The sequence below is a fragment of the Pempheris klunzingeri genome, chromosome 7 (assembly GCF_042242105.1).
Source record: "Pempheris klunzingeri isolate RE-2024b chromosome 7, fPemKlu1.hap1, whole genome shotgun sequence".
Classification (NCBI taxonomy): Eukaryota; Metazoa; Chordata; class Actinopteri; order Acropomatiformes; family Pempheridae; genus Pempheris; species Pempheris klunzingeri.
Window position 1 is genome coordinate 9,909,878 of NC_092018.1, and position 15,644 is coordinate 9,925,521.

The 15,644-nt window shown below is 39.9% G+C and overlaps 1 protein-coding gene across 1 annotated transcript in view; it reads right to left on the bottom strand.

Moving 5' to 3' along the window:
• commd10 (COMM domain containing 10) overlaps positions 1 to 15,644 on the bottom strand; it is a 53,285-nt gene that overhangs the window by 33,059 nt on the left and 4,582 nt on the right. The window contains exon 5 of the mRNA XM_070833304.1: positions 13,387 to 13,497. Within this exon, the coding sequence (XP_070689405.1) occupies positions 13,387 to 13,497 (111 nt within the window). The remainder of the gene's footprint in view (positions 1 to 13,386; positions 13,498 to 15,644) is intronic.

The following is a 15,644-nucleotide window of genomic DNA, read 5'->3' on the forward strand; positions in this document are numbered from 1 at the left end:
CAACACTCTGAGAGTGGTGACAGTGAACCGTAACAATAAAGGCTGGGCCACTAAAGAATGAGCTGAAACTCACTACAAAGCTCCATAAAGCCGAAAAGAGCTGCCGATTTAGCTGATAATTCTCTGTAGCCATCACTGCAAGCAACCCCCTTCCACATTGTCACACTGTTCTCACATTGTCTTCTGATATATTGTTATTACAAAAATCAATTAATGCCACCTTAAAGAAAGTCAGTTGCTCTAGAGATAAAATCATTTGATAGCCTCACAACATGTCTCCTGACTGATATTACTTTTGTGATAAATGTGTAACTGTAATATGCTAAGGTGTATTGTAACAAAAGCATAACTAGAGGAGTCATAGAGAGTCATGAACTGCCTCAGTAATGTCAGTCAGACAGCAAAACAGTGTGTATCCAAGGCTCGCCATCATTAGCTACCATAAGCTACCGGTCATACCAGACCAAAAAAGGCTGCAGTGTATGAATATGAGCAAGGGTGTCATTTATTGGTTAAGAAATCAGCTTTTGATTTGCAAGATTTGTGTTGGTTCTTCTTTCAAAAGCTACACCGTCTCCTTCCAAGTGATTTGTCAAGTAAAAATACAAACATTTGCTGCTGCTGCTGGTTTTTCAAAGGTGAGGATTTGCTGGTTTTCTTTTTCATATCACTGTAAATGTCATACCTTTGGGTACAAAACAATCAGTTTGAGGGCACTTTTGAAGTCACCTTTGCCGCTTATGGGCTAAATATTGAGTCAATTAGTTGAAGAAAATAATCAACAGACTGGTTCATGAGAATAAAACAATCTTAGGTGCAACCTATGCAAACCATACAATTGTTAGGTAGGTCCTTGCTAGACAAAATCCCCTGGTACACAACATAATGCACACCTAATTCCCACATTTTCTTAAGAATATGGCTCCTGCCCTTAATAGTTGACAACATTTGTCAGTTTCCTCTGCTGCTGCTATTATCCAGTGCAATGGACTGATATGATAGTTCCACAGGGCCTACCTCACATCTGCTCCTGTGAGCCTCTGTTTCAACACCTCCATTATTAGTGGGACATGTATGAGCCGTAATTGAAATGCTACATATTGTTAATAGCAGGTGACATATGTGGTACTGTAAACACACAAACTGTCATGGGCTTTATCTATCTATGTGACGCTTGCTCCAATTATCACAAAGACAAATGAGACGGGCAGACGAGGGGGGGGGGGTGTTCATTAAGATGTAAAGAAAAAATGAAGGCATATAGTAAAAAGAGGTAATGTTGGATAAAAAAGAAAGATGAGCCACTGTAGAGATAGCAATATGATGGTACAAAAAATGGTTTGCATGTGGTGATAATGTTGAGGGAAAAGTGGATTTTGGTCATTGATGGAAGGATCATTTCTTATCTATTTATGTGTCACTGTGAGTCATCCTTTTGAGCTGCCAAAAATAGATTTCTCACCAACTGCACACACGGTATGCTTCTCCTCTCAGTCATTCTCTTCAACTCAACCACTGAGTAACAATTGGCGGATGTGCAACAGAAAATAGGGGCATCAGGGACAGGTAATAATGTCTAAATGTCCTCAATAGAAGGAGAATTAAGTTTACTACATTGTTCAGCATTAAAATGTCACCATAGCTGCATGTTCATAATAGCAGCCTGAGAGCTTTCACGTTTTATAACTGTAACTGTATCTGTAATACAGTTACACACACACACACGGATGATTACGCTTTATTGATAACAATAATAGAAAAATCTACAAAAAAGTTGTTGTTCCTCATACATAATTTACTGTATTTCCAGTTCAGAGTCAATATCTGCTGCCATTGTTATTGTTCTGTTTACAAGGTTTCCTGTTTCAGAAAATGCAAACACAACGATTTTTGTTTGGATTATATATAGCACATATATATAGCACAACAGCAAATGCTTGCAGTGATGTCAGAGCCGATGGTAACATGTGACAAAGGCCCGCTGCCAGATCCAAACCGAGGTTGTTGTGGTTACACAGTATGCATTCCAAACCTCACTACAGTGAAATCTTAATGTTTAACAAGCTGTTAGGTTCATTGAAGAAAAGCAGAAACAGGGACATTAGTCAGGATACAGAGCATAAGGAGAAGCACAGTCCAACAGAGAAACTGACCAGCAAAAAAACAGACACAGAATTAACAAGAAAAATAATTGCAGAGAAGAAGAAGCGGGGGGGAAATACTGATTTAAAATCAAAGCATGTAAAGCATAATATATTTGAATGGCACCTGACTAAGAAAAAAAGTAATGTCTGGAAATAGCCTGGCGCTTTCACATTGTTTGTTCACACCTCCCACTATTCCAAGATGGAGGGTGCAAACATTGAAAGGAGACAAATCACATTAAGCACCTAAAAACTGCTGAACCCTGAATTGGTATGACTAGAGCTGGCAGTTTATCCGTGGGCAGAAGGAGCTCTGCCTCTGCAGAATATTTATCCAAGGCTTACTGTTTACAAGACTTTCAGCTCAACCCTCAAGCTTTTCAATTCTTGAATTTAGGCCATGCCCACACCAGTGAGGATACATCTGAAAAGCCCTTAAACATGTAAAGCAGGTTTCTGGCATACTGGCTAAAGTATTTCAGTAATTTCTAAAAGCTTGCTGTCCGTATTGAAACATCAAAACAATAGCAAATATCTCAAAAAGAAATGATTCTACCTTCCCTGTTAGATGAATAACAGTAGCAAGTTTTTCATCATATTTATGGCCAGCCTTATGGCTAACGATCTCTCTATATAGTAGTTTTTATTGGTAGTGGCGGAGTCCGCCATCCATGCACAAGGTTCAGGATGCCTTCACACACAAAAGGGAGAAATTCCAGTTGCTTTTGACACTACATTTCACTCGCATATCATCAGTTGGCAGCACTGTCACTGAAATCAGTGCTATGTCAATGCAAACATCTGTGCTTGAGTCGACTTATTGACTTGTGAAATAAATAACCACAGAAAGAGGAACAGCTGCCAGAAAGTTAATTTCTCAACATAGCTGTTATGCTATGTTTTCCCTGTCTGAAGTGACAATTCAACAAAATTAATATTCATATTTACAGTTCATCAATCAATCAATTAGAGCTGCAGAGCACTACAGTGAAAAAGTAACCATATTTTCATGCATTTGCTTATTTAACATTGTCAGGCATTTCCTAAAATTCAGCCTTGGGTCTTCTCTAAACCCAGAATAAATCGTCATGTTTAAAGGCCTCTAAATCGGGAAGCCTGACACTGCAGAGCCAGAGAGACTGGAAACGCTCAACATCTCCAGCGCCAAGATAAACACGCCAAGGAACAAGAGCCGTGTGTGAGCCATAACAAGATGATTATGGTGGTGGCAGCTAGTTACGGCTGCCTGATACGAAGAAAGAGGGAAGATGCCATGTCATGTATCAGCCTCTGCTGCCAAGCAAATAAACTCTGTCTACTTTCCAACAGGGCTGGGAAATGATGTTCTGACTGAAGAGCAGCCACCATGGGAATGCTGTAATGACAAGGCACTCAATGGAGCATTGCATGATGTGAAATAATATTGGATAGCCATTTGCATTCTGGCCTATTCTAGTGATAAACAAACCCAAGTTTTATAATCAAAATTCTAAAGTTTCTTCCTTCAAAGTTCATGATCACTTCTGAATCTGCTTACTCCAACGTGAGTGAAGGCATCTGAAATAGCTGTGTCAAACCTTAATCTTCTAAATGTGTGGGGTGGCTTAAATAAGAAGTGAAGCTAGCCAACATCTTGTAGTGTGAGCCTTAACTAACCATCTGGGTGCCAGGTTCTAGGATAAGTGGCACTCAACCCCTACAGCCAAGGCCTCCATTTTGAAACAGTATGCATTTTAATGTATTAGGTTGGCACAAGGTTGGAGTGGGGGTCATGGGCATCCAACCTCTGTGTGTGTGTGTGTGTAGAAGAGAGAGAGGGTGCTTGATGTGGCAGAGCTAGAAGATTGTCAAGGCAGCCAGCCTGTGCCCCCATGGTATGTAGACACTGTCGCTCTCATTCACAAGGAAAGAGAAGGGGGAGGATTAAAGTGTGTGTGTGTGTGTGTGAGAAAGAGCGATAAAGACAGAGTGAGAGAGAATTAGGGAGAGTCTACAGTACAGCTTGTAGGAGAAAACTTCAGTTACCCTTCCAAAAAACATTTCATCACTAACCAGTAACATCAAGCCAGACATAAACATGGTAGTCAACAAACGTACCGTGGTTATGATAAGGGAAAATTATGTTTTCCATTTCTTTGCAGAGTGATTCAGCTCATGCCAAAATATGAAGTCAGTTCACTGAGCAGTGTTGCTTGGAAAACAAAAAGTAGTGGCATTAAATGTCTGGTCAGATTTGTAGTCACATTTACTTATTCTTTTATCAGATAATAACTGATTTAAACAAACAATAAATAATTTTGCACATTCTTCACTGTATTTTATTTAGGCAGCATTAGTGGACGTCTGTTTGTGTTTGGACAGCATTTGGCATCTGAAAAGTTTGATTCTTTTTGTTAAATGACACAAAGGGTTTACATTTTTCACACGTCTACAGTTTCAACTGTGTTTTGAGTCATTTGTCTCACATGATCACAGTTTCACTTCTATTCTAATCAATACAGCTGTCCACACAGGCACAATATTTGGCGTTAACTTGCATGCTCAAAGCTGTGATCCAAGTTTTACAGTTCACGAACATTTTCTTCACTTTTACAAGCATAAGTACAGTGATTGAGTATTCTGCTCTGAACGCTGACAAAACTCGGTTGACCTACAGTCAGTGCTGTGTCTGAACGCATCGTGTGTCAACACTGAGGATTGAAGCTGTGTTGCTTTCATTATGCTGCCTGTGCAGACATGGTGCAAGCTATCAAAAGACATGGCGTAACATAGCAAAAGGTATCATCACCTAACCTTAGATATTGTATCTGCATCACTATCAAAAATTTTCAAGCGATACTCAGTCCTTTACCCAGGTGGTAAGTAGGCCAAATACATCCCACTCTGAACCTAGAGACCGTTTTCAAAAGCAGTACTTTACTTTTCAGCAAAACAGTCAAATACCAGTGTAACATCAAAGAGGCTGGGTATTCAGTAAGACACTGGTGACAATTTGTTGATACAGGCGGAGGAAGCACTCTGTGCCCTATCATTGCATGTCGGATGACAACAGTGCCAGGCTCCATCCCACTCATTATAATCATTATTCCAAGGAAGGGAAGCGAGCTATAGCTCATATCCTCTCTCGCCTTTATATCCCATCACAGCGTGATGCAAGCAAAGAACACTGTTGTCGTAATGAAATACAGCACAATTCAGAAAACAAAAGACTGTTATAATAATCACACACAAACCACATGAATAAATGCCTAGCCCTATTGTATGATGTAATAATATATCTGCATTATTACAAATATTTGGCATTTGAATAATAAACCCTGCCTTTTTACCGTGTGCATGCCTATCAGCCTACTTTCATTGGAATGAATGGATGTGATTTGGCTCTGTGCTTCTGCAATCAGTGCGTCTTGTTTAAAGTGAAATAGATTTCTCACACCAGCATAGTTCAGCCAAAGGCAGAGCAGCCTCTCTAAAATAAACTCCAGCAGAAAACTGAAATGGATGAGGAAGAAGAAAGCACATGCACATCTGAAAATCTCTTAAGTCTTGCGCGTTCTTTTACCATCGCTACCGGCTATGGCAAAATGGCACCACTTTATCAGGGGATTAATGATTACTTCACAAACTCGGGTGTGAAACAAAACAGACTGAATAACCAGTAAGAAATAAAAGCTGATCACAGGAGTGGGAGATGCGAGAATAAAAGAGGGATGTTAAATCAGTGAGATTTAAATGGGAGTTGCAGTTGGATTTGTGGTGTTGATGGCTTCCCTATCTGGGTGTCAAGCATGTACCGTGGGTATGCTAAACAACATCCAAACATCTCCAAATCCCCAAGGCGCCTTTTGAGAGGCAAAAGAATCTGGGAAAAAGGACTGGCTGAGGAAAACAGGAGTGGAGGTTAGGGAGGGTAGGGGGGTGGAAGAGGGAGATATAGAGTGTGTAATACGGAGAGAGAATCAATGGGTACCCCCGGAGCAAATAAAAGCCATGACATCATCGTATGGCAAGGAGCAAGGAGTGGGGTGGCAAGGAGTAGGGGGAGAGAGAGAGGGAGAGAGACGAGAGCACCCACAGTCACCCATTCTGCCTCTCGGGGCCCATCCTCTGCAATGGATAAGAGCTGAACAATGCGCCCTCGATGAATGGGATCCCAAATCCCACAGGAGAAAAACAAATCACCAGTGGGAAAGGGGCGGGGGTGGAGGGAGATGAGGGAGAGAAGGAGAGAGAGAGACGGAGAGAGATGGAGAGAGAAAGGGAGACCCTTAAAAAGATGTCCACACAAAGCAACAAAGCATCTTGGGACATGTAGAGCAAGGCAAGTAGAGACTGAAACAAAACTTCCTTTGTATCTCCTGGCTGGTGGGTGGCTTGGTGTGAAGGATTTGAACATGGCAGCATTTACATCAGAGCTCTCCAATATATTGATCGGGCCATGTAATCCCACAAATGATAAATGAAAAAGTTGGATCTACTCCGGGTGTGTTGTTTGAAGGGTTTACATGACAAGAGCGTGTGGGAGGCAGGAACCGGTCTTTACGTAACTCGCCGGGGGAGCTTTGAGTTGCGTTCAAAGTTTGGCTTGCTGCTCGTGATGCCGGCTTGACGGAGACACGTGAGGCGGGGAGGGATGTTCAGGGAGCCTCTGATCACAGCACCTCCTTGCACAAGTCAAAATGGGATGTTTAATTGCATTCCTCATCACATAATGTTAATAAATAAAGTCACAGCCTTTTACTGGGAGGACTCAATATGTGTGCGTGACTGTGTATATGTCATTGTGTTTTCATGCGAGTGTGTGTGCTTTCAAACAAAGAGCTTCCGTTCCTCCGTGATTACAGCACTGGTGCTGTAAGCCAGAACAGAGGAGATAAATTAGAATCACAAGAAGAAAAGTCTTTCATGTCTGATGCTTTGATAACAAAAACAAACAGGTTTCCACAAACTAGAATTAGTTGGCTTATAATTTGGAGCTAGCTGGGGACAACTTGACACAAAAATTTCAAACAACAAATGGAAGATTCACACATAAATAAGTCACAAATAAAAGAAAAGACAGGAAGAATTGCAGTAGGGCATTTATTTTTGGGATCAATACAAAAGTAAGAGGCAGCGCATCTGCCGAGGTAGAATAATGTGAATGTGAAAGCGTCGCAGAAGCCTCTACAGTCTGATCTGGCAGGAATATGATCTGTCTGACAATTCAGATGCACTTGAATGAGCACAATTAACAGCAGGGCTTCTATGACTCTTACAGACACTCCTCCAATGAGAAATGTGAGCAAGATACAGCTGGAGCTATTAGTTCATTCCCACATTTTACTGAAAGCATACTGAACTACTTTGACATCATAATCACGAGGAACAGTGAGGGCCCTGAAAAAAGCCATTTATTGTCCTTCGTCAGTCAGTTTTGTGGTTCAATATATATTTATTTGGTTGTACAATATGACATTTAAGAAAGAACTGTGGTTGGCTCCAGGTTATTTCAGTATACTTCCAGGCAATGATTATTTACCCAAAAGCTTAGGCCCCAGGCCTATGGTTAAAGGGATGGCTCAGAAGTTGGGTTGACGGGTTGAAGTTGGGTTGGGACCAGAAGTCCAGGGTGGAAGCCTGAGAATCAAAAAATCACTGCCTGAAAGTATATGGATACAACCTGGACCCAAAAACTGTATCTCCACCAGCTCAAAAGTGCTGACCCTGACCTTTAACCTTGATTTTCTTCATCATCGATTAATCTCTTGTAAATTGAAATTGTGAAAAATAGGCTTGAGAAAAACAATTTCCCTGAGCCAAAAATTAAGTCTTTAAATTGCTTGTTTAGTGTGGTTATCAGTCTAACATATTCTATTTAAATGAAAGAAAAGATAAGAAAAAAAGATAGAAACACAAAACATTTGGCATCTAGCTTGATAAATAATAAAACAATCGTTTCATTAAAATTATTGATGATAGTCATACGTTAACCAAGTAATCAACTAGTCTACTAATCATTGCAGCACCAAGGGGGAGTGAAAAATAATTTTAAAGCCGGAGTGATTTCAAATCAAAGTCACTTTCAAGTTCATTATCAACAACTTAAGTGTCCCATCAAGTAAAATGGGGACTGTAGCTCTGGGAGAAAACTGTCCTTGCTCACAAATGTTGATTGAATGCGTGAGGGCCATATGAGAAACATAATAGAAATCTGTTTGGGATTGTGTCTTAAAGCTTTATTTAGTCTTTTTTTCCCCCTATGAGGACTGAAACTCAAAAGAGCTTTGCTTTATCAATTTTCATCAGGTCTGTCTGAGGCTATCAGCTAAACATATCCTTTGAAGTCTTAGCCAGCATGTAGGAGCAACATTAGCTCACTAGCTCTTACCCCACACTTTTGCGGCCAAGCGTATCCACAATAAATATTGAAATTGGCAGTGGCTGCCATGCAAGTGGATGGCCTGTATTATTAATGTCACCCTACCGTTGGTCGGCAGAGCAGTGGCTCGTTCTAATGCCACAGGTCAGAGACACAGAAAGAGAGAGAGAGAGAGAGAGAGAGAGAGAGATGCCACGACTGGCAAGGGAGTTCATCTTTCAGACTCATCAAAGTGATATCAGAGTCTCTACTTGCCTGTTTATGAATAAAAAAAGAAGATGGATACTGTGCAAAGAAAGAAGACTAAAATGATAGCGGTAAAACATCACAAAAGGAAAGACCAGAGAGAGAAAGAGAGTCAGCCCTCTGTTTCACCATATGTTCAGGGTGCCCCGTGCTCATTACAGTCTTTTACGTAGCACATAAAGGAGTACAGTAGACTCAGACAAGAAGATCGTGAAGGGTCACGAGAGGATCAACAAGATAGACTTGTTTTGGGGGCGTTGTTGCTCTTGAGCTTTACCTCGTTAATCCTCTACATGTTATTTAAAATTAATCTCAAAAGGTAAAAAAAAAAAACTGTCTATCTGAGTTAGGAGGACTATAGAACTATGTACCTACTGAAATGGTTGTCAAAGCCAGGCAGCACTTTAAAACAAACATAGAAAGATTGTGCTAACTCCTTTAACTACTGCTAAGACAATGATATGCACTCATTAAAAGCCTCTCTATTCTCTCTCAATCAGACAATGAATTTGTTCTCTTCTGCCTGTCATATATTGTACCCGGAGCTGCACAAATTAATGATGCAACTGAATGTATTGCTAATGTTTAGCTGCTGATTCAGTGGCCAAATACCTTAAAATATGACTAATGGCCCTGTAAATGCTTACTTCAAGCACATATTTCATGTTTTATTTATAACGTTCCTCTTGTTACCCTTTTTTTTTCTTCTAGTAATTATTTGCTTTTTCTACTCTGGACCATTTGTTTTCTATATGTGTATGTTTCAAGGAGGAGAGGACCGTCTGAATGCCACTAAATGTATGTTTAGTACCTTGCTCATTCACCCCAAAATGTTAGCTGGCTAAACACTGTGTAGCCCAATCAGAAATGCATGTGAGCTAGAAAAGCTTTCACCACTCACGTTTGTCCATCCCCGCTGTAGGGAACTGTGGTGTGTGTGTTTCTTGGCAATTTTCCTGCAGAGCTAAACATCTAAACCTGCAAAACCAATAATTTTGTCTCAGTTTTTATCTTTTGCATAATCCTTGTGCGTCATATTCTGAGGTCTCTTTTACCAGTGAGCAGCACAGATAAAAAGTGAGGGATAAAACAACACAGCGGCTTAAAATTTAGAGTACAGGAGGTGTGTGTGTGTGCAGCTACACTCAGACAGCTAAGAGAGGAAGGTACACAGACACACACACCAGGTAGTGGGCAAATTGGCATTTTTACTTGCTTCTCTTCAAGCACAGCTTTATCCTACAAAGACCATACCTCTGTATAAAACACACCACAATACTATTTCAAGGTCTGTGCGCCTAGAGAAGAATTAAATCTGCTTATCTGCAGTCATCCTGCAGAATCCTGTGCTTAGCTAAAGTCCTCTGAAAATACACATGAAAGCATAGATTCTTTGTGTTGATCAATAGCAAATTCTGCTCCCCATTAATAACTGCAACTTTAACTGCCTGATGAATAGACTCCATACATACTACTATTATCACAGCTGCTATATTGCCATTAATCCATAGTTCAAAGGTCCCACAATGAATTGCAAAGGAAATTTCTACACACCCCCCACTCTCCTCCACATGTTTCATCTTTGTTGTCACCTCTCCATCCTTCTCATCATGCTCATCCTCCCCCACTGACATCTCTCTGCTGCCATTTTCCTGTTTTCTTCTTTCCGTTATTCTTCGTCCTTCCTATCACCTTCCCCTGCATCCTCATCTTATTCCGTCTATCCCCCGCTCAGATCATGTTTATTCTCGAACTTTTTTTCCTTCCGACAGCAGATCACTGAAGTTTTTTCTGTCTCAGCTTCTTCTTCTTTGGAATAACAAACAAATCATGCAACAGGTCTCATGTCATACCTGCACCGAACTAAAACTCTTTGAATATTAAATAGTGAGTGTTTGGACATTTACCTGTGTGAAAATGTACTGCAATGCTTCTGCAGCAGTTTTTATATAGGACACAGCAACTCTCGAACCCAATACAAATTCAATTTAAGGAAATAGCAGCTCCCCTGCATGGGGTGCTTCATCGACTCCTGCATGGAAGCAGCCACCATGATCTATTATTTCACTATATGTTGTTAGTCTACATATTTTGGAGGCAAAGAGGGGCATGTTGTGAAAGAAATACCCCTGATAATAACAATTTTGGTGAAAATAAACCAAAAAAAACATCAAATTATCCTAAAAAGCAGTCCACTCGCTTTATTAACATTTCCTCCACTGTAGATATAATGTATGTAACATATTGTTTGGTGAAGAAGATGCAGGGCTCCCTGGCAGTGGTCCTCCTCCTCCTCCTCCTCCTCCTCCTCCTCCTCAGGGAGAGTGCTAATGAAGCAGGAGGCTGGTCAGATGGGAGAGTCTCTAACTCTTCACTTGGGTTCCAGCAATCAATACTATACAGACGGCCACCCTCGCCTTCCTCTCTTCTCTTTCATTTTCTTTCCTTTATCCTCTTCATCTTCATTGTTTTACTCCCCTTGTGCTTTTTTTTAAAATTTGTTTTCACCTCCTCTCCCTTGTATCTCTCCTCCTCCCCTCTCCTGACCTCTGTCACCTTTAATCCTCTAATTTCTCCTATTTGCAGTTTTGCCATCCCCTCTCTTTAAAACATTTAGCAGTGAGGGTGTGTAATCTGGACTGGACTGTAATTAGTATGACACTTGCAGCTGAATTTCATTTCAATATGAAACTAATTTACTTCTCAGTCATCGCAGTGTTTTGACACTCCAGAAGTTGCACTGAGAAATTCTCAGAGTTTGGAAGAAAACAAACTCACAGTCAAGAAACTCTAATCATAAAATACAGATGGAATTTCTTTTTAAAAAGCCTGTGCACACTCAAACTGCCTTAATACAAAGTTAAACGAGGTATCCTATACATCTATCAGATACCTTACTGCCCCTGAGCGTTGCTTTCCAACCTGTGAGACAACAGTGCCCCCTGCAGCTCACCAGAGGACGTGCACCTCAGTAACTATCAATGAAGTTGAATCCCACTTCACTTTTAAGAAGCCTTGTTTTAGCCCCCCAGCTATCTCCTCCCACAAGGGGAATTGTGTAAGTGGATTTAAATAAATTAATGGCTCTCTTGCTAGCCTAGGGAAAACACAGCAGAAAATAGTCCAAAATAATAAATTCTTACTGCTATCGTATTCACAAAGATAAAGAAAAACATATATTTTTTCTAGCTTACGCCTATAGGCCTACATTTAAGACGGCAGCAATTTGAATATGTCACGCCTAATTCCGCGTTTAGGCTGAGCCGGCATTCTCTCGGGACTGAATACAAAGCAGCGTGCAAGAAAGATACTTGACTAGTCAGCTGGAACAACACAATCCAAGCTTGGGGGATAATCAGTCCCACCATTTTGAGACAAAACCGCTTTAAAAGAAACCAGCCAAATGCCTGAAAGCAATAACTAAAATTTTCAATATCTGTGGCAACAAACAACAGTCCTGTGTATCATTCACAATCCGTAGAATCTGTATTTCAAATATTTGTCAAAACATCAACACTTGATTAATGTATGTAAAGTATGGGTTCATATTTGAGGTTGTTAGAAGACTCGGACCATTAAGTCTAGTTAAATATTTCAATCAAAATAACAAACTTCAAAAGGCTGAAAATGATTTAATGTGAAAAAGAAACTGCCTTTTGAGTTTGCATGCCTTTTGCTACAGCAACAGAGCAATCCTCCTCCCAGTGGAAAGGAAAGAAATGAGTGAGGGAGGCCCCAAGGTCTTGGCTATTAGAGTAACTACATAGCATTAGGTAATTGGGATCCAAACAAACTACTGAATACAAATGACTGGAAACGGAAACTCTACAGTGGAAAATCCATATTTCAAAGTCAACACCATATTTGTATCATGTTTCTTTGTCTTTTCCACTAAATACCCACATCTAGGACATTAGGATGCTGCAAATCTTGTATGTAATACTTTTGACACTAATATTATGCCAAGATTGAGTGTTAAGAATAAAAATAAGGGAAGCCATAACTAGTCTTCACCAATGACCTCAATAAGGCAGACATCTAGACTAAAAAACATATTGCAAACAAGCCTGGATACTGCGCATAAATGGATACAGTTCAGTGCGAGTTACAGTACGACCCTTCAATAAATGCACACACTGTGCAATTCTAGCTACAGAGTCAGTTTCTCAAGAGAACAAAGAGCCCCTGGAGGTTTCAGATAACAAGCTCCCTGATCTCTGGTCTTTACACTACTGTTACTCTGGTGCCAGATGTACATCTACCTCTGGGTCAAGACAGACACCAGAGGGATTACCATCTATTAGCAAAGAAAGAGGGACAGATTGGAGATGCTTCTCATTTGCCAGAAACACGCAAAAGTTCTCTGATTACAGTGGTTAATGAGGGATCTTTATAATAGTTAGTGTGTTTAAAATAAATGAGTGAACAGTGAGAGAAGCAGAGCGAGGAAAATTATGACAGTGCCGTGTAGTCGTGTACACTATGAAAGTACACATCCCGAAAGTACACACGCACGCACGCGTGTGTGTGTGCATGTGTGTGTGTGTGTGTGTGTGTGTGTGTGTGCATGTGTGTGTGTGTGTGTGTGTGCATGTGTGTGTGTGTGTGTGTGTGTGTGTGTGTGTGTGTTCACACCTCAGAGTCTTCACTGCGGAGCCCCAGTTGGAGGACAGCACTGGGAGACTTCAGTCTGGCTTTGCTGGACTGGGCCATCTGCAGGTTCAACTGCCAGCCAACAAACTCCAGCTGAAACACACAAATGGAGCCAGTCTTTCTTTAATATTAACATAGTAATAATAAAACCTCACACTCCAATTTAGCAAATGCCCTTGACACATTTTTAAAAAACTCTGGAAATAAATATGTATATTTGTGTATATTCAGACGAATATTGATATTCTGTTAGTCCTTCATTGTGCTCTCTCTGCTTGGCCTAGATTTTTTTTACTGCCTTGATTATTCTTGTTTTTTAAAATTGTTTTATGTTAACAAAGCATACTATTTAATCCTGATTATTATAGTATAATGAAAATATTCAAATGGAAACATGCAAATATGGCTACTTTTTAAACGTTCCTCCATAAGACACTATGTAGAACTCATTCTAAGGCTGCAGCTAATGATTATTTTCATTATCAATTACTCTGACGATTATTGTCGGTAACTACTGATCGATCTATAAAATATCGCAACATCCTAGAGTACATGGTGATGTCATCAAATGTCCTAAAAATGAAACTATTAAATGTACTATAATGTCACAACAAGAAAAACAGCTAGTCGAACTATCCAATATTTGTCATTTTTGCTTGAAAAATGTTCTATATGTGTTATATGATACGATACTTAAACAATTATCATAGATTTCTTTCTATGGACCAAATGATTAATCGACTGATTGCCGCAACTCTAATTTGTTCTAGATTTTCTGATATATCGTCAGATTATCTATGATAAACTGTAACCTTCGCACTTTTATGAAGATGAGACTGCAGACTGTGTATTATCAGCAAAACAGGTTTCTTTAGGTGAAAATGGAGTGTGCATAAGTTAATAATGTCTTTTTTTCTGACCATGTGCTGACCAGATGACCAACTGCTAACAATATTACTCGAAGTAACTGTATTTTCACACTTATTGATATGCTCATTAACATAGACATGAAGATTTACTACAGTAGAACTTTGCTTAATCTCCTCCAAGTTTAAGTTGCCTTGCTTCCCAGCTGCAGGTTGTCAGACTATTATTCTCGGTCTTAGTCAGCTGTAGCAGGGTGATGGATTAGCAGCACAGAGTCAAGGCAGGGCAGTTAAGTGTTTTATGATGCAGAGAGAGGCCATAATAATAAACCATGTGTGACTTATTGGGTCTGGATGCTTCCACAGCATCAGAGGACAGGTGTGAGGTGGAGAAGGGCTGGGCCACATTATTCATGACTGGAACAACATGCAGTGCAGCATGAACAATCACCACAATTCTATGACGTGTTGCTTATTTTACTTTCAGTATATGTAAATTATTCATTTTGAAGGAATTAATTAATGAAGTAAATAAATAAATTTGCTGTATTTTAAATGTTATGTAATATATACATGGCTAATGATAAAGACAAATAGTATAGTACCTTATTAATGTATTTCCCATCAAATGTATACCTGTATTTCTTGCTCCCTCTTATTTTAATATTTTTTGGTAGGTGTGTTGTCTGGAATTTAGCAATCCAAGTAGGAGTTTGATCAATTTAAAAGCAAAAGCAGGTAATCAAAGCAATCATCACTGTTCACCACAGACAAAGACAAATAGACAGCAGTGTTAAAGAAAACAGCAACTAAGCTCCCCAATCAGAGAACTGGCAGTGACCAACATGAAAAAAACTAGGACAAACTGTGAAAATCCAGACAAGTAAGGAAATTCAAATGAGCAGTGCACCTCAACAAATTAGTCTCAATACTGGTGACGCATCAGTGCATCTAAGCCGGATGCACAATGTGGATCGAAAGGCTACAAAACCACACACACAAATGTGACCTAATGAGCATATGTCAGGTCATCTGTGCACAGACATTCAACAATCTGTAAATAAATGCAAACCTAAACATTTTCTAGTAAATGTTATTAGATTTTTTAACTTAGAAGTTGGAATTATCTAAGTACTGATATTTTTTCATATTGGTTGGTATTTGTTTGTGGGTTCAATCAATCAATCAATCAATCAATTCACCTTTATTGATCCCCCAAGGGGGGAAATTCCATTTTTTACAGTGGGGGGGGAGTGGGGAGGAAAACAGGAGGAGAGAGAGGGGAGGAGAAAAAACATGCGACACCAGACTGTACTCATGTGGTGTGCAGTGTGGGACCGGTAAAAATACATCTGTGAACACCATAAATTACTC